At 38.7% G+C, this 23,020-nt stretch overlaps 1 protein-coding gene across 2 annotated transcripts; it reads right to left on the bottom strand.

The window, feature by feature from the left end:
- Positions 1-2,552: 2,552 nt before the first annotated feature.
- On the bottom strand, positions 2,553-21,668 carry MLH1 (mutL homolog 1). 2 transcript variants are annotated; one of them, XM_079299697.1, is made up of 19 exons: positions 21,310-21,668; positions 19,985-20,075; positions 19,757-19,855; positions 17,968-18,041; positions 16,824-16,896; positions 16,462-16,553; positions 15,192-15,234; positions 14,480-14,568; positions 12,115-12,227; positions 11,441-11,534; positions 10,831-10,984; positions 9,719-10,077; positions 8,801-8,949; positions 7,271-7,379; positions 6,443-6,506; positions 5,748-5,912; positions 4,778-4,870; positions 4,300-4,413; positions 2,553-3,791 (listed from the first exon to the last, which is right to left on the bottom strand). In XM_079299697.1, exons 1-19 carry the CDS (start codon positions 21,651-21,653, stop codon positions 3,624-3,626), a joined length of 2,487 nt encoding a protein of 828 aa, XP_079155823.1. In that variant the 5' UTR covers positions 21,654-21,668; the 3' UTR covers positions 2,553-3,623. The 2 variants fall into 2 exon arrangements, with proteins under 2 accessions (XP_079155823.1, XP_079155824.1); XM_079299698.1 differs by lacking the exons at positions 14,480-14,568; positions 15,192-15,234.
- Between the last annotated feature and the right edge of the window lie 1,352 nt (positions 21,669-23,020).

The raw sequence follows: 23,020 nt of genomic DNA on the forward strand, positions 1-23,020 counted from the left end.
TAACATGATTGGAATGTTCCTAACCAAGGATCTGTAGTATCTCTTATAAGGAGAGACTGCAGGAGCTGAGCCTGTTTAGCCTAGAGAGGAGAAGACTGAGAGGGAATATCATTGATGCAGATAAATCTCTCCCAGGCAGGGGCCAAGAGAATGGTACCAGACTCTTTTCATGGTGTCTAGCAACAGGACAAGGAGCAATGACTATAAACTAAAACATCGGAAGTTTCACCTCAACAGGAGCAAGAACTTCTTTCCATTGAGGGAAATTGAGGAAAACCTGTGTCACCTGCTCTAGGTGACCCTGCCTTGGCAGGGGTGTTGGACCGGATGATCTTCAGATGTCCAATCCAACCCTAACAATTCTGTGATTAAATTCAGTGAAAAAAAACACATCTGGGATAGGAGGTCAAAGGTTCCATTAAAGCTATGAACTTCATCTAGGTGCACAAGTCATGACTTTACTTGACTATCTGCAATATGAAATTCCTCTGCATATCTAAGAAATTAAACCTATTCTCAGTGCCTGTGCTTCTTCCTGCAGTTCAGTACTTTGAAAAAAGGGAATACAAAAACTGCAAAGCAGAACAAGCCATATACACTGGTGACAGAAAATCTTTGGGGTAGGGGTTATTTTGTTACACCAGATATGAATAGTTGTATTTGCCAGATGTCAGGTAAAGATTTTGCAAGCCTCTCCTAAATAAGCGTCTTTCTTCCTGTGGTATACAGCTTGTGGTGTATGTTCTGCATAGTAAGCTGAGATGCCATGTTTTCATACATGGATAGTTTGCCAAGGAAGTTACTCCCTTTGGTGCATCCCCAACAGTTCCAGTTGCTGCCATGAGAAGCTGTACCTCCTGTAAATCTAAAATGCATGTTATAGTATAGAAAGGAGTTAAAACAATCCATCTGGAGTAATTTTGTTCACTCCTCTCAAACCTACCTGTAAAACCTGCAAATTGACACAAAAACTATTGAGCAATCCTGCCCGCCCCGGGGATGTTTCTGTTCTCTTTGGGTAGCCCCAGCTACATATCCAGAACTTTACATTGACCTTTCCTTAAAAAAGCTGTTTGCTTTTGATTCCAATACAAGTGAGCTAGTTGTTCATGTGATGAAGGCCCATGGTAACGGAATTGCTTGGCATGACTGTCAGAAATGTGACTTGATGTTCTCTGCAATGTGTTTTTTGTTGGGATTGAAAATGAGATTTAAGAAGTTTTGTTTCAAGAAGCTGATTTGAATCAAAGATTTTATCCTGGGGTGATGTTAGGGTGCTTTGTATCCCCAATCGTGTGTGCTGTTCATGCCTGGAATTATTTTCGGTGCTTTCAGAATTGACTCTGAAAGTGAAGGTTTGTTTTATCTAGTTAGCTGGCACCCACCTCCATCGTCTGGGCTTGGCGGGAGGGCAGCTGCTTGGCTTGCTGGCTTTTGCTGCCGCTTCTGCCTGCAAGCTTGGCTTTGCTTTGCTTTTCTTCTGTTTTTTTCTTATTAGTTAGTTTAGCTAGGAATACCACCCGAACCTGTTCCAGACTGGACCTAGGAACATCAAGGGGCCCCCGGAGTCAGTATTTTCATCATAAGCATTAAGCGTTCAGCCCTCCCCAGCACCAGAGACTTTCTGAGTTTGTTCATCCTCTCAGACTGGTGAAAGAATTTCTTTTGTCATCTGTGACTGGTTTTTTTTTCTTGTGTTGGGGAGTAGTTTTTTTGTGTTTGCTAAATAAACAGGCTTTTTCCACTTTTCCTCTGAGGAAATTCTTCCCGAAGGCAGTGGTGGGGGGAGGAGTCGTGGGGGTTTGTTTTTCGGGGGCCTCCTTATGGAGGTTATCCTCTAATTTGTCCTAAACCAAGGCAGATTTAAAAATTAAAATAACCCAAGTAAGCTGTAAAGCAAATACCATTACCTGCTTGTCATGTATGTGTGACAGGAATGTTTTGATTGATGGCTTATTGCCATCTTAACTTCAAAATACACTTTTCAAGGAAGACTTCCTGTATTTTTTATGCAAAAAAGTCTGTTAAGCTGTATCAGATTACTTAAAACTCTGAAATATATACAGATTAGAAGAAAACCCTATTTGACCTTTATTATGAGTATTTTTCATTTTGTGACAGAAACTTAGCACTATGTAATTGGGTTTCCATTAAATACCAAAAGGAGAAAAAAACACCAAAAGCAGAAGAAACTCAGAATATACTTATGATTTGGGGGGTTATTAGTTTTGTGGGGGTTCAGGATCCCACACAGCAATGTGATGAGGAGCTGGCATTTGTTACATGGCATGAGACTCTCATGTCACAACATATAATCTAAGCATGCCTGTGGTGATCTAGAGACATTTCTCACATGCACATGTCAGAGTCCAGGTTCTTTTGGATGTTTTACAGCAGGAACTTTTCATGTTCAATATCAAATTTACTTATTCAGTATATTAGGCATTACCTGTGAAGAGTGATACAGCAGTATCCTGAAATCACAAGACAGGCACACTAGCAAGGGCAAGATACAATGGAATCACAATACAAATACAATTTCCAGTAGTAGCTCCTATATTCTCCACAATTTCCATGCCCCCTCATTGCCAGATGTAGTATGTGGGCTGAGGCCACCTGAAGCAAATTGCTCACTTCATACTTCATTTGCTGCTCTTGCTGGCTCAGGAAGGCGTGATACTCCAATAGTTATCCCATTGCCAAGATGGTCATCAAAGAGGGGAAGCAGAAAGAAGAAGATGCTTTCTGGAACTATGTGGTTTTGTACTATTGAGAACTTCCATTCTTTTGAAGCTGGCTCATCAAAGGTAAGAAATTCAGCATCTGCACTTGGCACCCCTGAAATATATTAAGTTACACATTCCCCTGTTTACTTGAGGCCAGCAGATACCCATCTTGAGAGGACTTGTCTTCTTGGATTCTCTCCTGGTTTGAAAAGACAGGTATCTGCTATGGAAAGCAGGAGCCTCTCTTGAAATGGAAAATGTAAACTTCTCTCCAAATTATTATAATTCTGAAATTAAGGGGTTCTCAGGCAAAGATATGGGAATAGGAATAATAATTCTTTACTAAGAAAATGAAAATAAAATGCAGTAATACAAAAAAACCACTGACAAAATCAGAATACAACCTGACACCCTGTTGGTCAGGGTGTTGGTAGCAGCCCGATTAAATGGTGGCTGCAGTCCTCCTGGAGTGACTGTGTGACCGTCACACTTAAAAAAATGCTGGTAACCTAGTTTGATTTCCAGAGGCAAGCAAAGTTAAAGCATTCACATTTCAAGTAAATTAAGCTGTCTTCTTCCACAATCACTTAACCCAGTATATTTTCTTCAGTAGAAGTGTATTCTGTTAGCAGTTTGGTTAATAGGGAAACTCAGAGTGTAAATGGAGGGTTTATTCTAGGGATTTTCATTGGGCTTAGACACAGCAAAAATGATTTTTTTTAATACTTTGATGAACAGAAGGAAAATAGACAATTTACTGTCATGTTAGCAGTTTAGTAGGATACTAAATCCCCTCTTTTTTTCTTCCATCAAGATTTCACTTCATCTTCTACTAAGTAAAACTGAAGATAACATGAATGGTGTCTATCTTAAAAACAGTCTTTAATTATTACTTGTTCAACATCTTTCAAAAACTTTATACAGGTCAGGCAGGTTAGCAAGTTGCAAAATGTTGCCATCTTCTGCAAAGTGTTTAGGAGGTAAAAGATGAGTCCTAAAAGTTTTGTAAAGCACATGTTCTACAGTCCATTTCCATGTTGTCGATCCAGACTCAGAATCCTCATTCTGAAATACAGGAAAACAAAGACAAACGGAGATGCTGTTTAACTAGAAGAGAACACATCTCAAAAACTTCACTACAGCAATTGTAAAATTTGCTGGTATTAGGAAAGTTCATTCTATACAGTTAATTCTAAGGTATATAAAGTCACTTGCAGAATGGTTGAGCTTAACTGATCAACTAGGCAGATATTTAGACACAATCAGATTGTACTTTTAATTTATATGCATTCTTATTCTTCTATACAAATATAGCATAAAAAATACATTCCCAACTCAAAGGCTAAGGAGGTTTGTAATATTAAGTACACTACAATGTCCAAAGTTAAAAGGTTTCCTCAATACCTATAATACTTCAGAAAATTGAAGCCACTTTCTTTCAGAATCTTGCCACACTGCTATTTGATTCACTTCCCTGAAAGAGCTGGGATTAGAAGTCTATATCTGAAAGAGTAGAAGTTTCCTGTAGGTTGTTAGTTACCTGCTCACAGGACTAGTTACAGTATTCTCATACCTGAGAGTTTGTTGGGTTGGATTCCTCTATTATATACTGCTTTCTGATGGAGTAGAACATGGATAATTCTTTACTCAGGCTTTCAAAACACTCCTTTTCTTCATCCCAGTTTACCTGTTAAAAAAAAAAAAGAAAAAAAGAAAAAGTAATTTTATAGAACCTGGGTAGGAGTCAGAGACTTCATACAGTCTTAATATGGAAAATTTATATTAATGTATTGGACATTTTTGTCCTGGTAAAGCAGAACTATAGAATGAAAAAAGAGGATAGGAATGCAGGCTTTTAAATCAAAATAGAGTCTCAGTCAGTCAGTAGTTATGAATACAGAGGCAAAGCATAAGTAATCAGTAACCCACAGAACAGCATCTGGAACACATAACAGTACATTTAAGCTGCATCAGAAACTGCTAAGGCAGGCTGAAATTGCTTAAAGTAAAAAAAGTAATTGTGCATTAATAAAATCTTTGAGAGAATATACCTCTGTGGCCAAGCGCAGGATAAACATAGGCAGTCCTTCCAATGGTGGGACATAGTTGTCTATCAGAAGCGGTAACCCAGTAAGATTTCCTGTCTGCAAGGCAACATTGTTGCTTCAGTTAAAAAAAAAAGAGTTCTTTCTTGATGGAAATGCACCAAAACTCTTATATATTTTGATTCTTACCAAACTCAGTGAGCCTTACAAGTTTTTTAAGCCCAGTGCCAGGCAGACATTGCATGAAGAGAGTTATTGGTGGTGTTTAATTTCACAAGGCATGGACTAAACCACTCAGATCAGAGAGTGGTTGAATTCAACCTTCTCCTCTAGCTCTAGGTTACACAGATAACACTTCCCAGACAAATATCCAAATGATGAAGCTGCTCCCTTTTGTATGAAGTAAGGGATGTCTTAAGCCACACAAAAAAAGACACATTGAGAGGCACAGTGGTGCTGCAGCCTTGTCTGACCTGAGAGCTGGTTAAGATGCATACTTTGTGGGTTATGAGATGTGCATTCTAGTTATAGAAGCAATTACTAAATTATGGATTGCTCAGAGAGAGCTGTGGAGTCTCTTTCACTGGAGATATTCAAGAACTATCTCCATCTGGACAAAATTCTGTGCAATATGCTCCAGGATGACCCTGCGTGAGCAAGGTTAGAACAGATGACTCACTGTGGACCCTGCCGAGCCAAAACATTCTGTGACTTGGTAACTAATTGAATAGAAACTTTGTGCAGCACCCTTCTTAAAGGCAGTGTATGTCCTGAGCATTTTAAATGAAAGGGTTATGCCACCTAAAATCTTACTGGAACTACTTCTTAGTGATGGTAAGTACTGCAAGCAAACTACTGCAGTTATCTGTAACCAAAACATAGAATTAATGGAATCCTTTATGATCCAATCCAACCATAAACCTAACACTGCCAAGTCCACCAGTCATTTACTGTCAGAAGTAACAGCTTCAGTTACCTCATCAATTTCAAGAGAGAAATAATCTTTCAACATTTCAGTCTTCTTTTTCAAAAACTCCACAATGTACTCAGCAAGCCCTTCTTTTGGACCATCTTCTTCTGTCCAGCCACTTTCAGGATTCTCTAAAGCAAGCATTGAAAGCTCATATAAAGGAGCTGGCTCCTAAAAATGAAGAAGGCAAAACTTTGGTTAACAATCAGCATACTCTATTGGAAATCTGTAACTTCTTCCTTCACATACTAATTAATTGTAATACACTATTTCTGGCCTGCAGACCTAACAGTTCTGTTTATCACAAGCAAGCTAAAAAGGTATGAATTTCTTTCTTCTTTCTCTGCAGTCCACAATCCCACTGAGCACTGTGATATTTTACAGAATAAGCACTGGCAATCAACACTGTATTTCTGCAGATTGTATATTCAATTTAATTATTTGTCCCAATGTAATGAGCAACAGCAAAACTCAGTGAATAACTACAAGTGAGACTAATAACAAACAGCCAGGATGACAATCTAACAGTAGCTGCTACAAAATTACTAAGTTTTCTACATTCTGGTCTTACTGAGAAACAAAACAACATTCCTATAGTGGACAAAGGCCATCTTGACTGTGCAACCAAAACTATACATTTGTCTGAAATTACATTTAAAAAAAATCTTTTTCTATAGGATATAATGTAAAATTATACTTACAGACAACCTTAAGACTCCAAAGTTTGCAAAGTCATAAATAAGTATTTGGTAGAAGAGTTCTTGACTGAATTGAAGCACAAAAAATAATTATATGGACAGGATTGCATATCTCCAAGTTACCATAATTAAGAGGGGAAAGTAGGGATCATCCTGGAAACATCAGATATACATATCTAGTCCTATTAATAAAGATCTTACATATTCAAGTATCCAACTGCTATCAATTTACTTCCTGATAATTTATATTTCAACTTCTTTACTCCTTTACTGCACTGTAAGAAAGGAACTGGGAAATTAATAGACATGTCTATCTCAAGTCTATTCTGATCTGTTACAAAAATTTATGTAGCTGGCCCAGTAGGGCTGCACAGGTAAAATTACAAATTTTCTGTTACAATCATTACAAATTTCCTGTTACAATCATGTCCTGCAGATACTCTTAACTCAACTGGACTTTTCTGAAGCCCGTTTTATACAGGGTGGTGTAAATGTGTAGATGATCCTGCAGCAAAACATGATGATGATGATGATGGTAATCATAAATCATCTAATCATCATGAAGCAAGAAAAAGTCTTTCCATTCCCACTGTCTGTGAGTACACAATACAGTAGCTAGCATTTTAATTACACTGATTCCCTGCGACTTTTCCCAAGTGTGCCAGACATACTTGTTTCCAGGGTTCTGAATGGACCGCTTAATCTTGTCTTATGATTTATCAGAGGCAACAGGAGAACAATATTGTTCACCCTGTCATTTCCTTCCCTCTTCTAATTAGCTTCACAATTGGCACTTACTTCAACTGCCAACATGTCTAACAACTCTTTTACCTGAGTTTTGTTGTGTTGAGAAGGTACAGTTTTGTCTGGTACTGGGCCAGAGCCCACTGAGGACTGACACAACCAACAAATGAGTGCTCGTGTAGCATCTCCTGAAGTTCTGAAAAAACAGAGAGGTGGCGAAGAAACAAAAGAATGTAGTTTCATAGTTGCAACCCTGCCCTCGTTTATTTAATTGAGTGGTTTGTGTTTTTGTAGTGTGTAAGTCTGAGATTACTGTTCAGTCACTCCCACACCTCTGCTTCTTCTTATATATCCTTGTATGGCAAATTATTCACAAGTTTTGAAATATTAATAACTTTTGTGCACAATCATACTATTAAAGCATAAGGGAGAATAGTTATTTAACATTTAAACTACAAATGCAAATTAGAAAAAAATAAAATTCAAGTCCCTGTGCTTGAATAGCCTTCCAAAATTAATTTCCAGCTACAGGAGATTGGTGAGGGACACACACATACTCCAAAAACTTGAGGTGCTTTGCAAGAAACCCTGTTTTGCAACACAATCTAAGTATTATCAAACTAAATTCTAGAAGTGTGATAGAATGGGTCCACAATATTTTTTTTCATAATTTCTTTACTTTTCTCTCACAAACTTAAAAAAAAAAATATACATATGAGTGAGAAGGCTGGGAAGGGTGTGACAAGACAGATTTCATGAAAGAGTTCATTTCAGGCATTCCACAAAAAAAATATTCACTAGTTGCCATCCTTGGGACAGCTTTTTTACAGTTGTTTGGAACTGCAGTCACAGCATATACAAAGCACTATGGTACCTTAACTCCACTATTATATTTTCTAAAGCAATGTAACAGACTAAGAAAAAATTTCTCTCTTTCCAAGTCTCTTTTAGGTATTTCTTACAGATGTGAAGATGAAACACAACCTCAGGCAGCTTCACAAGTTTTATCCTGCATTTTGAGACATTTTTGAGTATTTTAAGGTTTGGGGACAACTCTTTGATTTCAGTATTTAAACAGTGACAGTCAGGTTTCGAATTACTGAGTCAGAAATACCAGTCTTCTGCAAAACATTTACTGGAGCACAAGTAAAGTAAAAGTTCATGCTTTCTAAAGTTTAAAATTCTTATCAATTTATAGAAAAGTTATTTATTACAGATGTCTTTGTGGAGAGTCCCTAATTCTTACAAACAGAAAAATCAAAATAAATCCAACAAAACCCCCAGGATGTGAGATTCCTAGCATTTAGACATATGAAAAATAAGGATATGAGTCAGTGTAAGTTGCCTGAATTAAGAGGGAAACACACTGTAACAATTGCAAAACATTTACCTTTGTCTAAAACAATTCTTAACAAAAAAAGGGAGTATTTTACAAGTCTCACAATTTCACATAAGTGGGACAGATACAAATAAAAATGAAAGCAAAAGCTTTCATTAAAATCTTGCTTAGCAGCCCAGTAAGTTTACTGGATCTTCTTTTAAATACTTTTTCTGATTTCAAATAGTCATATTTAGTTGGTGGAATAACAGTAATTTTGAGAAACAAGTCCTGCTTACTTGCATGTGCCTGGTTACTAATTTCCTCCTGGAGAGTTAACACACTGGTCAAGTTGATAATTCTTCTTCTAGGGGTGCAGGCAGCAGTCATATCCTTTCTGGTGTAATTTTTCTCCAATTCTATGTCCATGTCTTCCCATGGTCTCTTCCTGTAATACCAAAAACAAAAGGAATTACATTCAATTCTCCTATCACTTAGGCCAAACACAGCAGCAGATGAGATGCTCAATTCACATGCCATATGTTAACACAGAAATGCAGACAGTTTCTCAGAAAGATAGTTCTATTTTGCTTCTGAGGAATAATTTGTTAGGAAAGGGTAGTTCAGAACTATAAGAGAATTTGTGACACTCTAATACCAATCACAGCAGGCAACTCTTGCTTAAGTTAAGCAAACTGGGCTCTAAAGGACACATCAAAAATATTGATATTTCTAATTATTTTCTTTTCCATGCCCATTTTTCTGTAATGCTGGGGAGAGTGAATCAAATTCCCTCAGAAGACTTTGGCCTCCTGTAACAGCTCCTGCAGGAGCTATAGAAGTTTATACCACTTCAGCCTTAATTAGGGTAATGAAATCAAATTCAGTGATGTGTTTCTATCCCTCACAAAATGGAGGCTACCAGAAAGAGACAGACCAATATGATCTCCCTACACTAATGTCGTTATTTATACTGCTTCCTGCCTTTCAGTATGCATAGACATTCTATTCCAGTAACAAAATGTATCTACAAGTTATGTGATTTATTCACTGATTAGGTTTAATTTCTCAATAAAATGTCACGAAAAATTATTCTACAGAATTTTTCCCTTCTTGAAAATCAGAAGTCCAAAGAGATCAGAAAAATTTATAGTTTCAGGGCTATACCATGAAATAAATAGGTAGTCTTGCATCAGTTCAGGAAAGGTGGGACTTACCGAGAAGGCAAAGTCCTGGGAGACAAATGTCCACTCTCACTCGGCTCCCCAGGCCTCACCGTATCCTCCTGAATATCAGCCATTTCAACCAAGTCACTGACTTCTGCCATTTCAGCATCCTGAGGCCTACTTGAACTCTCTGGAGGTCTTGCATTAACCTCTGTTACCACTTCAGTGGGGTCTGCACTTCGGGGATTGTTCACTGGCTGAAGAAAAGCATCCAATTTCTGTTCTCGGGAATCAGTGCGGACCATATGATGTGCATAAACTTTATCATTGGTTCCCTTGATAACCACAGAAGAGTTTGCTGTTGATTTTACAACCTCACTGGAACAGCAGTCAACCCCTGGAAGCAATGTCTTCATTCAGACATGAGGAAGCAAAGAGAAAAGATTGAACAATGAGAAAAAAAGAATCAGGAAGATTAGTCACACTTCTCACAGTATACTATTGCTCAGAGCAAATGTGAAACCCCCAGCAACAGTGTCAACTGCTTAAAAGCTTTGCACTTGCTATCCACATAGAATGATTGTCATAATCTTGGCAGTTAAAATCATTAGTTACCTTTCCTTTGTCTCAAAAGAAAAAATCTTTAAGGTAAAAAAAACATAAGGAAATTAGTTTGCATAAAAATTATAGTAATTCTTATTGGTAATAGTATATAATAATATATTGGTAATATAGTAATTCTTATGGTTTATATAAAGAGACAGTATCTTATGGAGTTTCTTCTGGTACGATTAAATCCAAAGCGTTATCAAATACACAGAACAATTTCCTCAACCACATCTTCTTCACATAAACTAAAGCAGAATAAAAAAAATAATTTACCACATGTGAAGGCTAACATACTTAAAAATCAAGACAACTAATCAGGTACTTTATAGAAATGTACTTAAAATGTTCTCATAATTTTTTTCTCTTTTGCCATATTGTTAACACTGATATATTATACTACCAGTATATTAAAGTGCTCTGGAAACAGAGCAAAGATCTAAAGGGACCAGTACCACACTGATAAACATCATATCAGCAAAGATTTTACTATTGAATAAATTATCCCTGATCATTAAAATAAAGCAGAACTGCCATCACACCATACATGTTCTCACCTGAGTGAAGTACATCCTTGAGGAATTAGAGCCCAATAACTTGCTCTCTACATGTTGTTGCACACGCTCCAGAATGCTGTCTTCATGAAGAAAATGGACCTCGTGTTTTGTAGGATGCACATTCACATCTACATTCTGGGGGGCTATTTCCAGGCTGGAAAACATTTTAAAATAAGTTAACCTAAAATATCACAGGGATGGCAGAGAAAGCAAAAATTGGTTCAAATTTGACAAAATTTGCCAGGCTTGGGGATGTTATTCCACACAAAGAAGTCAAAAAGATCCTGAAACCTACTGAAGTTATATTACAGTCAGACTTGTTTAGATAATTAAAAAATAATCCAAAATCACTCACCAAAATGAGCTTACATAGCTAAGCTTAAACGAACCTCTTCATTGTACAGCTACAAAACCCCACTTTTATAAATATATTTTACTTGCAGTGTCTCATGAATTAATAGGAAAGAACTTCAGCTGAAATTACAGATACTCACTGCTTCTAAAAAAAACTATCATAAGGAACATAAATGTCCTTCTAAACCTACTCAACCTACAAGACCTACTAGCCTACAAGACAGTATTAAAAGGTCACTTCTTCCTATTACTTTACCTTAAGTATAGGAATGGGTGCATGCTTTTTGGCAAATAAGCAGCGTACACAGTTTCTATGGCTTTGCGCAAAGCAGCTGACTCTACCAACCGATCTGAAACACAGAACACAGCACTGTTTCCAAAGAGCCCAGCTAAAACAAACTGCACAGTGCCCAGCTACTCCTTCAGACAAACATCTTCATGCTTTGTGTCTTCAACACAAATCTATTATACTCACTTTCCCCCAAGACCTATGTATTCTTCATATAAAATCAGGAATATACAGTATTTTCTCAGCATGTTTTACACTTAGAAGTATTTTTTTACACAAATACTGAAATAACCAGACTACCTTTTCATTATTTTATACACTCAAGGTTTGTGGCAACTCATGCCAGTGTTGCTACAGAATGGAGAGATCAATCTGTGTAAGCTGGCAGGACACAGCCATAACCTTGATACTCCAGTTTCTTTAGGTCCAGTCTTAACTGTTTTCCACTAAACACAGTGCCAAGTGTGATGCACATTACAAATCAAAAAACATTTTATGATTTACAATTAACTGTAATATTTATTCTTAAGAATGTTTTTAAGAATGCTCACACACTTTGAAGGTCTTAAGAAAGTTTTGTTCTTCTGATTATGCAAGCAACATATGACTGTACAATATACTGCCTTTTTTTTTAAACTTACGGTTTATGAAGAGTAAAAATACACATTTCTTCACAGAGTAGTTTGCATTCGTGATATAACCTTTCATTTTGAAGGCCAGATTTGCATCTTCACAGCCCACTTCTATGAGTTCCCTATTAAGTTTGACAGAAACACACAAAAAAAATTAATTCTTCTGTTGATATAAATACTGAACAGTACTCACCAGCAGTGATATTCTGTTTTGCCAGTTGGCAGGGTCAGCATAAAAGACACAGACACCAACTATAAGGGATGAGTGTTATTAACTATAGTTCAAATCAGCAAAGAAATATGAAAGAATAATATATGTAATGCACCTGATCATTACTACAAAAGATTGCTTACAGTGATTAAGAAAACAAATTCACCCCTAACACTTTACCATCATCCAGATCCACACATCAGCTGGGGAGCCCCGGTTATAGCAAAAAACTGGAGAACCACTCCTAGTAACTAGGAAATCCTACACAGTATGTTCACACGTAGGTGAAGACTACACCTTCACTGGGAGAGGGTCCAGCTTTTATATTGTTGAATAAAAAAGCTCACATAACTGTAATGCAGAAACATCTGGTTTCATTCTCCTTTTGGGTTCCACCCAAAGCTTGGCTGGGCCAAGGAGGAACTAAGGGAGTTAGCTTTGATCTCCAAACATGGTGAGATGTCTGTTTTCACAGCTTTGTCCATCCTCTAAATATGGAAAGATAAGTATGTTCTTGTAACACTACACATTTTGCTAATGATCATGTGAATTTTGCTAATGAGCAGATACAAATATCATATAACAACTGGTTGGAAAGTTCATCTAAGGGTCAACTTTGGCTTAGATCAGTATATGAAGTAGTGTGACTTGAGCAATAGGCACTATCTTTTATCACAGTTAATGAAAACATTAGAATTATTTGAGAACTCAAACACTGATTGCTGGGACACAGTAATTATTTAATCCGAACTGGATAATTTCCTCTTCTTAAGTGTAAATTGGTAATGTTGTATGTTTGGAATCTGTAAAAATACCCCCATTATCCTTTTAATACTGCAATATATCACAGTATCCATAGGATTATAATCTATTGGTAATTCTAATATGCATTTCAATGTTTAAGTCATTGAAGGAGATTGACAAGAGCACTTCAAAATTGTCTGCAACCAGGGAAAAACAAACACATTTTTTCTTGGACTACTTTGTCCACTTTTGTCAGTCTAATATGTCTTGGTGGTCTGTTAAGAAGTCATTAAAATGTTAAAAAACTTCTCTCTTGCTCATGCACATAGACCCTAATGTTGACTATTTTCATAACAGTTTTTATAATTTTCATAATTCATTAGTCAAGGAAAATCCACTTTGGTAGTTTGTGAGCACAGTGTTTCTCTATGAAGGCATTATGCCAACTTCTAAAGTTAACACAGAACAGACTTAAGGGCTACTTATTTCCAGTTCAACCTCAATATATACCAAATGCCATTTTTATTTGTGTTCAGTTTTTAACACCACCTTGAACTGGCTAAATTATTGTTTGAAAAAAAAATATCAAAACATTACTTTGAAATGGACAATCTATCCTGAACTGTACAAAGGAAAAACTATTATCAAATGAGGATCTGTAGTAGAAATAAACAAATGCACATTAAAGAAATATGTAGAACACTGCAAACCTCATTACTTAGCAGCCTCTCTATTTTGCTGTGCTTTCTGAAGGTGTTTTCATTAATTAGAAGTTACATTCATTAAATGTGAAACTTGACTTCAATCAGTAACAAAACAGAATCAGAGACATCTAGCTATTCACGGGACAAATTCATACAATGAATTCTTCACAGCTGAAAGTCTTACAAAGAGAATTTTTCCTAAAATGGCAGATACATCTTCAAAAGACTTTTTTTCATTTTTCTATTTGATTTACACAGCTTCAGCTAATGTAGCTTTCATCAAAATAAGAAACCATAAGATTTCAGATAAAAACAGTATGAGTAGCTTCAAAATTTATCATCAGGTAGCAGACAGTAAGAAGAGGTAAGATTTTCATGGTATAGGAAGAGTCAAGGAATCTGTAGAGAATACAGATAGAATAGAGAATACAAGGTCAGCTTGCTGTTTTCATATGAGCACACAGAAAGTTACAAGCAGACAGCTCCTTTTCAGTGCATTAAAGGAACAACTTTGTAACTTTCGTCTTCTCTAAGGTGCACAAAAAAAGTCACATTCTGAAAAGAAGGGAGAGCTCTAACTGCAGCACTCCCTCTTCTCTGAAATTAACTGCGAAAGAAGTAAGAAAAGTTATGACAGCCCTTGGTCGTTAAAGACAGAAGGGAGGGTGATTCACTGGAAAGCTTCTTATCAAAAGGAAACTTGACATCAATGTACCTGCTAACAGCATTTCCAAAGATGGCCCTAATATTGTCCACTGTTGAGGCGTTGGATAAGGTTCTAACATCTGACACAGTGTCACCTTGCTAAAGAGAGCAGGAATGAGTCAATGAATCAATTCACCTTTCTGGAAGAAATTTTAGAAATACTGTAAATTAAACAATAACATTTCTAAAAAACCTGTAGGGAATGACATAATATTGTTTTGTATTCTTATTTACTCATTTACGTTCAAAAAAACAATGTATGGTAGATGGCACATGTTTACAAGATCATCTAGAGCACATCAGACCCCTGAGGCTAGTAACTCCATCCCTGGAAAGTGAGGAATACACTCAGTTCAGTAAATAATTACCTAGAATTGCACAGAAGAAAGATAATCTACCTCGGCCTCTTTCATACAACACTTAATAACCAAGCTCTCCAGAGACACTGAAAGAACACATAAAGCTAAACCAAATACAGCACTGATCACACAGAACCATCCAAACTCCTGACAAATATATTTTTGGCTTGTTTACTTCTAACTGATGTGCTTTCTATCCAAACTGCACCAACATACCCTTCAACATTTCAGTATAAGGGAAGGCTCTCTGTGCTCTTCCTGTTGCAAAAATGCAGGGCAAATTTTCTGGTATTTTCAGATATACACATTATGTATATACACACATACAGACACAGTGAAGTTGCAAAGATTTTATCTACACACCTTTTTAACTGAAAAGCTGATGCCTGAGTTATGGATGGCATACCTGAAAAAGAGATAAATGTAAGTCTGAAGTATGTGGAAGAATAGGTAATTGTTGCTGAAAAGCAGCTAGTAATGGAGGCAAGCAATTTCCCTTCCTCTTAGACAGTAATGCAATTTGAGCCAAGCTGAGCTTTTGTAGATTGAAGAGATAAAAAAACCCAAAAGTGTGTCTTATTTATAGCTCAACTGTAACCATAAGAAATTCAAGGATGAGCTTCTACAGGCCTGTTTTTTCAGTTTCCCTGTACAGGTTTAACTAAAAAACCCATCAAAACATCCTCAGTGTAACAAAATCAGGTCTTAACTACAATGGAAAAGCATCTGAATAATGGCTGGCCCGCCCTTCTAACTTCCCCTATCTAGACAGTTCAGCTATCTGGGATGCCATTGCTGAGATCTGATACACTACAGCTGCATAATCTTGGCTCAAAATTCTAGGGAAATTACTGCATCAAGAGAAAAAACACCATAGGAACTTGCAAGATGAGAAATTAATAGAAAAATCCTAATGAAAAAGAACAACCAATGAGCTGGACAGCTGTAACTCAGCAAGACTTCAATCATCCTGTTCAACAGAGCAGCAGGATCTGACCCTCCACCTCCTGGCTGAAGTCTGCCTAACCCTGAAAAGACTCTTGAAGTTTATTTGGGAAATAGGCTAAACCTTGGTATACAGTCTTCCTACTCTTTGCTACCTTTTGTGTCTTCTGAAAGTGTAAAGCCATTATTTTGCTTAAATTGTGAAGATCCTGCTTGCAAAACCTCTGCACCCTATGCAAGACTACAGCAGCGGCAAAAGATGCAACCAAGAGTCCCAAAACGGGAACATGCAATAGCTAAAGTGATATTGCTCCTTTTTGAGGATGTTAAGTTGCCATTCAACTTTTCTGTATTCAGCCAAATCTCAATGTTCCTGAGCAGGTTTTACATTAATTCCATTCAGCCCAGGTACATTTAAAGTTCACTCATTCGAGTCTGTCACCATTTCTTTGCTGGAATTCTTACAAATAATAGTCACAGATAGAATACACTACTTCTTATCCGGATTTTTCACATCAGATTGGACTGACTGTTTATCCGACACTGCACACTAACAAATAGTTTAAAAAACTGTAACAAACAAAATCACCACCACCAAAAAATGACACCAAACACAGTTGCCAGTCTCTCTAAAAAACCCTGATACTCCCCATGGCAGTATATATGGGAGCCTCCTATTTTAGTTTACCTGCTAACAACTTCTAGTATTTTTGCATATTCTTCGTTTGGATTCTTTAAAGCCTTCCTCCTTGTATTTACATTGTAAAAGAGATCTTCAACCTACATAAAAGAAGTTCACAATTAAAAACAATTTTAAAAGTTCTCTCTTGCTATAGAATTAATCTAAATCCATCTTGTTTATTTTTATTTTATATATAAAATTTCTGAGAGTACTTTGGTTCTGAAAAATCAACATTCAGTTTATTCCTTGACTCCCTAGGTATACCTAACAAACTGCAACTTCAGAGATTATCCTGTTATCTACCTTACAATGTAATTGATGCAAGGGGAACAGAAAAGGAACAAGAGAGAACAGGCACAAAAACCTACCGTGATCTGAGTTCCTTGGTTTCCAGCACAGGGCTTCGGAGAGGCATTGATTTTTCCATCACTGTAAGTAGCTCTAGGAAGAAAATAAAAAGTTGTCAAGCATCCAGATTTACAGGAGGGCAGATATGGACAGATTAAAATAATGGACAAAAACAAAAGAAATCCCATCATTGGGACATTCCTCCCAGCAAAGAATTTGGGACACTGACAATTAGCTTCCTCTGCCTTTCTGCTAGACTAAAACTGTCTTCATTGACTGTAAGAGCCAGTGGGGCAGTGGGGAAAAGGGAATAATAACAGAGGAAAGGAGGCAGATCATGACATATGTGTTTTGAAATGGTATTAGTGAGACTTTTCATCTAAAGACAGGATTACTGCATTTTTTTCTTTCTTTAATAGCTTACATGGCCTAGTAACAATTGTCCTACTAGACTTTACACTTCAGTTATGCTAACAAGAAATTCTTGACTTTAGTCTAAGATCTGTTTCCCTTCACACTAACAGGATTTTGAGTGTAAGAGATTTCTGACTCACGTACGTCTTTCAGCAAGGTATAGACATGCAAAAATTCAAAGGATAGACGTTTTCTTTCCCTCTAGTATACCCTATGTATTTAAGGCAAGAAAGACCATAATCACATGATATTTTGATAAACCAAGATTCAGAATGTCTCTTTTTTCCCCACTCCCTTTTCTTAGAAGTAGTTGAGAAATTAAGAAAAAGCTTATAATTTAAATTAAATTTTCAAAAGAATATTCAAAACTCTTTTTGGATAAGATAAAACACCTATTATATTGTAAAGATACAATAACAAACTAAGCTGTAAGTTCCTGTTCTGAGACTTGATGCCCATAATATAGATACATTTTTTAATCCTGAAATTGAGAAAAAGACAAATGTTTAACCCATATTAACTATTAGAAATAGAAGTTCTTTCAAGATTTCCTGCCCACCTACACCGATTTTAAAATACATTATTAAGCTAAAGCTTACCTTTACAATTTGAAAAAATGTATTTTCTCACATTCCAAGTCTTTTTGATACTTGCACTTACCATACCCCTCTCCATAACAGGAGCTCTGAAATTGATATATCTGTTTGTTATTGCATGTAGCAGAAGTCACCTGGATTATAGGCAGCATACCTGAATGCACACTTTGCATCAGCTGTTTTACTTGTTACTGTAACATGGGCAACATGACTGATGCTAGCCAAGGCCTAGAAAAAGAGAAAGCATCTTTGCAAACCTTGCTCTGGGGAACACTGAGACATGTCCATACTTTCAATACCATCACTAAATTTCAAAATATCACTTGCAAGTAATAAATAAAAATCCTTACAAGGAAACTACAGATCAGTAAGGCTTAAACAAACTTTTGTATCTATAATACAAAATTTCCAGTAATTTTATCCAGAAGATCCTTCTAGCTTCCCTAATATTTTGTTATCTCTGATGATGCAACCATGTAGTGTAACTAAAAGAAATTTGCAAAATTATTACAGCTGTGCCTGTCCTGGAGTGACCTTGTGATGTTGAATTGTATCTCCATTCATTTGTTTAGCCCAAAAATAAGTTTTGTAGCTTAATCTTAATAACCTTTAAGGCTGGATTTGAGAGTGAAGGGGGAAGGAAGGAGAAGTGGTGGAATGTCTGAGGCAGTTGTTTTCAAAACATAGAGATAGAAGTTTCATCGCTTCTTCTCCTGGATTGTGTCACTTTGGTGGACAGCTCTCCTTCGTTTTTATTTTTTGACTAACTGAAGCAGAGGAGTTCCCTGGACAGTTTTTTCCTTTTTTTCCTGGAATTATTTGAACCTGCTCTGGACTGGGGACCCGGGGGAGCACCGGGAGCTTGCAGCCCACCAAGGCCTGGCCTGGACAGTGCCATTTTCCAGCACCAGAGGGACTGATAACAGACTGAGCAGAGCTACCACCCACAGGAGAGAGACTTTCTGAATTTGTCATCTCTTCAGAGCGGCAAGAGATTTTGTTGTTCGGTATTGTTAATTTTTTGTGCTGGGCAGTGTTTTGCATGTTGAATAAACAGGTTTTTTCCACTTCTCTCTGAGAAAAATTCTTCCCAAACCAGTTGGGGGAGAGGCTGCTTGGGTTTGGTTCCTGGGGGTGCCCTTTAGAAGTTTTCTCCTAAATTTGCCCTAAACCAGGACAGTGAGTTTTCTTTTTTGTGTTCACAAGAAAGCAGCTGGAAGGTTTCAGCTGTTAATCTCTCACTCCTGCCCAAGCCTTTCTCTTGACTGTAAGTAATACTACAAAGTTAGGTCACAATGGTTTTCCTGGAAAACTCAAGGGACATGTCTGCATGAAACCAGCCTCAGGACCAGACTCCACTGGCTGTGGAGATGATTATGTTGAAAGTGTATGAGAGGATCCAAGCAGTCTGCTCTCTGGGACATGTGAGGATCTATGTATCTAAGCAGACAGGAAAGCCAAACTCATCCCTGACTGTTCTTCCAGAGTTTAGATATAGTCTATGACAATATGAAGAACCACGATATCTGAGAGGTCAGAGATACTAACTTTGTATTATAGGAAAAAATAAATGAAGAATGCTGTACATTTTGCACATTTAATTTTAAGTGTGGTATTTAGAAAAATGTCTGACATAAAAAATTCACCTTCCATGCAAATATTCCACTGTTTTTCACCTGTAGGTTCCTGAACCATCATTTGACAGGCTTTGTTTCAATTAAAAAATAAAATCTTTTTCCAGAAAGCAAAAAGAATATATACCTCCCTATAGGCATCCACCTAAGCTTGAAAGACACTGAAATGTATTTTGAACTATATTCACATAGCAGACTCTCTCAGAAAACAGAAGCTTCTATAAAGAGTACCAGGAATTTGATAATATGTACAACCCACTACAGCAGAATAACAACAATGAAGTTTCAAAACCTTGATGAAGAGCTTACCTCGCCCCTAAAACCATATGTAGAAATACTAGCCAAGTCTTCAAATTTTTGCAGTTTACTCGTAGTAAATCTCTCACATACAATGTCCAGATCTTCTTTCTATGTGAAAGGGACAAATAACACTCACTTCCTGAGTTTTTTCAAGATTAGAAACACTTATAAATTGAAATATTTTTTTAAAAGGTAGTATTAAACAGCAGAATACACCTGTTAACTTTATTTACTTACTCTGATACCACAGCCATTATCTTGAACCTGGATGAACTTCAGACCACCTTCTTTAACTGTCACCTGGATACTCGTAGATTTAGCATCCAAACTGCAGAAAACAAGAAACCAAGAAAGCAATTTCAATCTGTTTGCTATCTTTATACATGACCTGGATGAGGGGATTGAATGTAGCCTTATTCAGTTACCAGATGACATCAAGTTAAGCAGAAGCATTGATCTGCTGGAGGGTAGGAAGGCTCTGCAGAGGGATCTGGACAGGCTAGATTGATGGGCTGAGGCCAACGGCATGAGGGTCAACAAGGTTAAGCACCAGGTCCTGCCCTTGGGTGACAACAATCCCATGTAGCGCTACAGGCTCAGGGAAGAGTTGCTGGACAGCTGCCATGTGGAAAATTATCTGGGGGTGCTGCTCTAACAACTGTCTGAACATGAGCCAGCATGTGCCCAGGTGGCCAAATGGCATCCTGTCCTGTATCAACAATAGTGTAGCCAGCAGGAGACCAGGGCAGTGATTGCTCCCCTGTACTCAGCAGTGGTGAAGCCATACCTCAGATCTCATGCTGAGTTTTGGGCCCCTCTGCACAAGTGAGACATTGAGGTGCTGGAGCATGTCCAGAGAAGGGTAAAGGAACTGGTGAAGGGTTTGAAGCACAAGGCTATGAGGAAAGGCTGGGGGAGCTGGAGCTGTTTAGCCTGGAGAAAAGAAGGCTCAGGGGTGACCTTATTGCTTTCACCTCCCTAAAAGGAGGTTGTACCAAGGTGAGGGTTGGCCACTTCTTCGAAGGAACGAGTCAAGAGGAAATGGCCTCGACTTGTGCCAGGAAGAGATTTCGATTAGATATTAGGATACATATCTTCACAGAAAGGGTGGTCAAGCATAGAATAGGCTGCCCAAGAAAGTATTTGAGTAGCTGACCCTGAAGGTATTTAAAATACCTGAAGACGTGGTGCTTAGGGACATGGCTTAGCGGTAGATTTGGAGTGGTGAGTTAGAGGTTGGATTTGACGATCTTGGAGGTCTTTTCCAGCCTAAATGTTTCTATGAATTATTAACCTGGTACCGAAAGTGAACAATTCATAAGCTTCTCAAAAAATAACAGCACAAGCCAGAACACAAACGCAGGCAGGAACAAGGCTTTCTAAGCGCAGCTGCCTCCCGTGTGTTCTGTATGAGCATACACAGGTACAGACCCCTCCTCGGCACCAGGGTTCCCGCTCGCCCCTCGCTGCACGCCGGGGCCGGGACGCGGTGTCAGCCCCAGCAAAACCCACCCGCCCCACGCAGCGCGGCAGGGCTGCGGGAGGGGCGGACCCCGCGTTACCAATTCTCAATCATCTCCTTGATGGCGTTGGCCGGCCTCTGGATGACCTCGCCGGCGGCGATGCGGTTGACCACGGCTTCATCCAGCCGCCGGATCACGTTGGCCATGTAGGGAGCCCTTCTCGTGCCGCGGCCGCGCAGGAAGCGGGGCGGGAAGCGGGGCGGGAAGCGGGGCGGCCGCGCGCACGTCGCCGGGGAGGGTCGTGCCCCCTGGCGGCGGGAGGCCGCGCTGCGGAGAGGCTGAGGCGCTGCGGCGGTAGGGATCCCCGGGGCCGCGGCCTGCAAGGCGTGTCCGACCCCAGCGTCCCGGGCCACAACAGGCTGTGCCTGAGCCAGCAGGGCCATTGAGGCCTAGAAACCCCGTGATTTCCTGGAGTACACTGCCAGCAGGTCGAGAGAGGTGACCCTGCCCCTCTACTCAGTTCTGTTGAGGCCACATCAGGAGTGCCACGTCCAGTAATGGGCTCCTGAGTAAGAAAGAGACATGGAGCAGATCCAGCAGAGGGCAACAAGGTTGACTGGGGGACTGGAGCATCTCTCTTAGGAGGACCAGCTGAAGAAGCTGAGCCTATTCAGCCTGGAGATGAGATGACTGCACTTGGACCTTATTAATGTGTATAAATGCCTAAAGGGTGGGTGCCAAGGAGATGGATCCAGGTTCTTCTTGGTGGAACCAAGCAATAGGATGAGAAACGCAATGGACACAAACTTGAAAAAGGACTATAAAAGATGACTTTCTGAAGAAGACTTTTGAGATCTCCCCATGGATGGAAGACACGTCTATTGGCTGAAGACCACGAGGACATCATCCCATTTGTTGGCAGCTATGCCCCACTCCCCCCTCTCTCTCTTTACTTTGTTTCCTTTGTATCTGTCCTCTCTATTGCAAAAACGGAGTTGTTGGTACTCAATAAAATGCATTGCTGTTCGCTATTGAATAAAACTTTAGTCTCTTGCTGCTTGTCTTTTGCACTCTGAGGTCAAACGAACCATCCTGACTCCCACTTGTGTTGAGCAGATCATGACACACACCCAGCATAGATTTGGGCCTGTGCTGTGCTGCACAAACACCTTGTCCGCACAGAAGAACCTCATTCCATTGTAAAGGAAGAAGCTGATGGCAGCTGCCCCTCCATACCAGCCATTATACCACCTGTGAGGCCTTTCCCTTATTTACAGATGCAGTAAGGAGCTCTCATGTGAACATCCCTTCTGTTTGACAGCAGAATTCGTGAATGGATTTTCTTTCATGTAAGAAAATCCTACAACAGCTTGAACAACCAAAAGGAGGTAACTCTGCAGATAGGGTCTGCGTGGTGCAGTGCACTTGCACTGGTGGCCCATTCAAGGCTTCACAACTTAAGGCTCCCAGTATCAAAAGGGATGCAAGATTACCTGTAATATTGTCTCTTCCTTTATTTTTCCATCTCAAGACATAATACTGGGATGGTAGCAGTCCAGCATCTCCTGGTAAGCAAGAGCTCTTCACTGCATTTCCCTAAGCACAGTAACCACTGCTGCTTTCAGACAGGCTGTAAATGGGGCTTCAGAGAAGCAAAAGCTTCTCCACGATGGCAGTGTCACTGCAGTGTCTTGTCAGGGTGATGTAGCAAGTGTATTGTTGTGTAAAACACCAGAGTATATTAATGTTTTTTCATGTCTTACTTGTAGCTGCAGCACCAAGAAATAGACATCATTCCACTCTACAATTG

The sequence above is a fragment of the Erithacus rubecula genome (assembly GCF_903797595.1).
Source record: "Erithacus rubecula genome assembly, chromosome: 3".
In the NCBI taxonomy this organism is placed as follows: Eukaryota; Metazoa; Chordata; class Aves; order Passeriformes; family Muscicapidae; genus Erithacus; species Erithacus rubecula.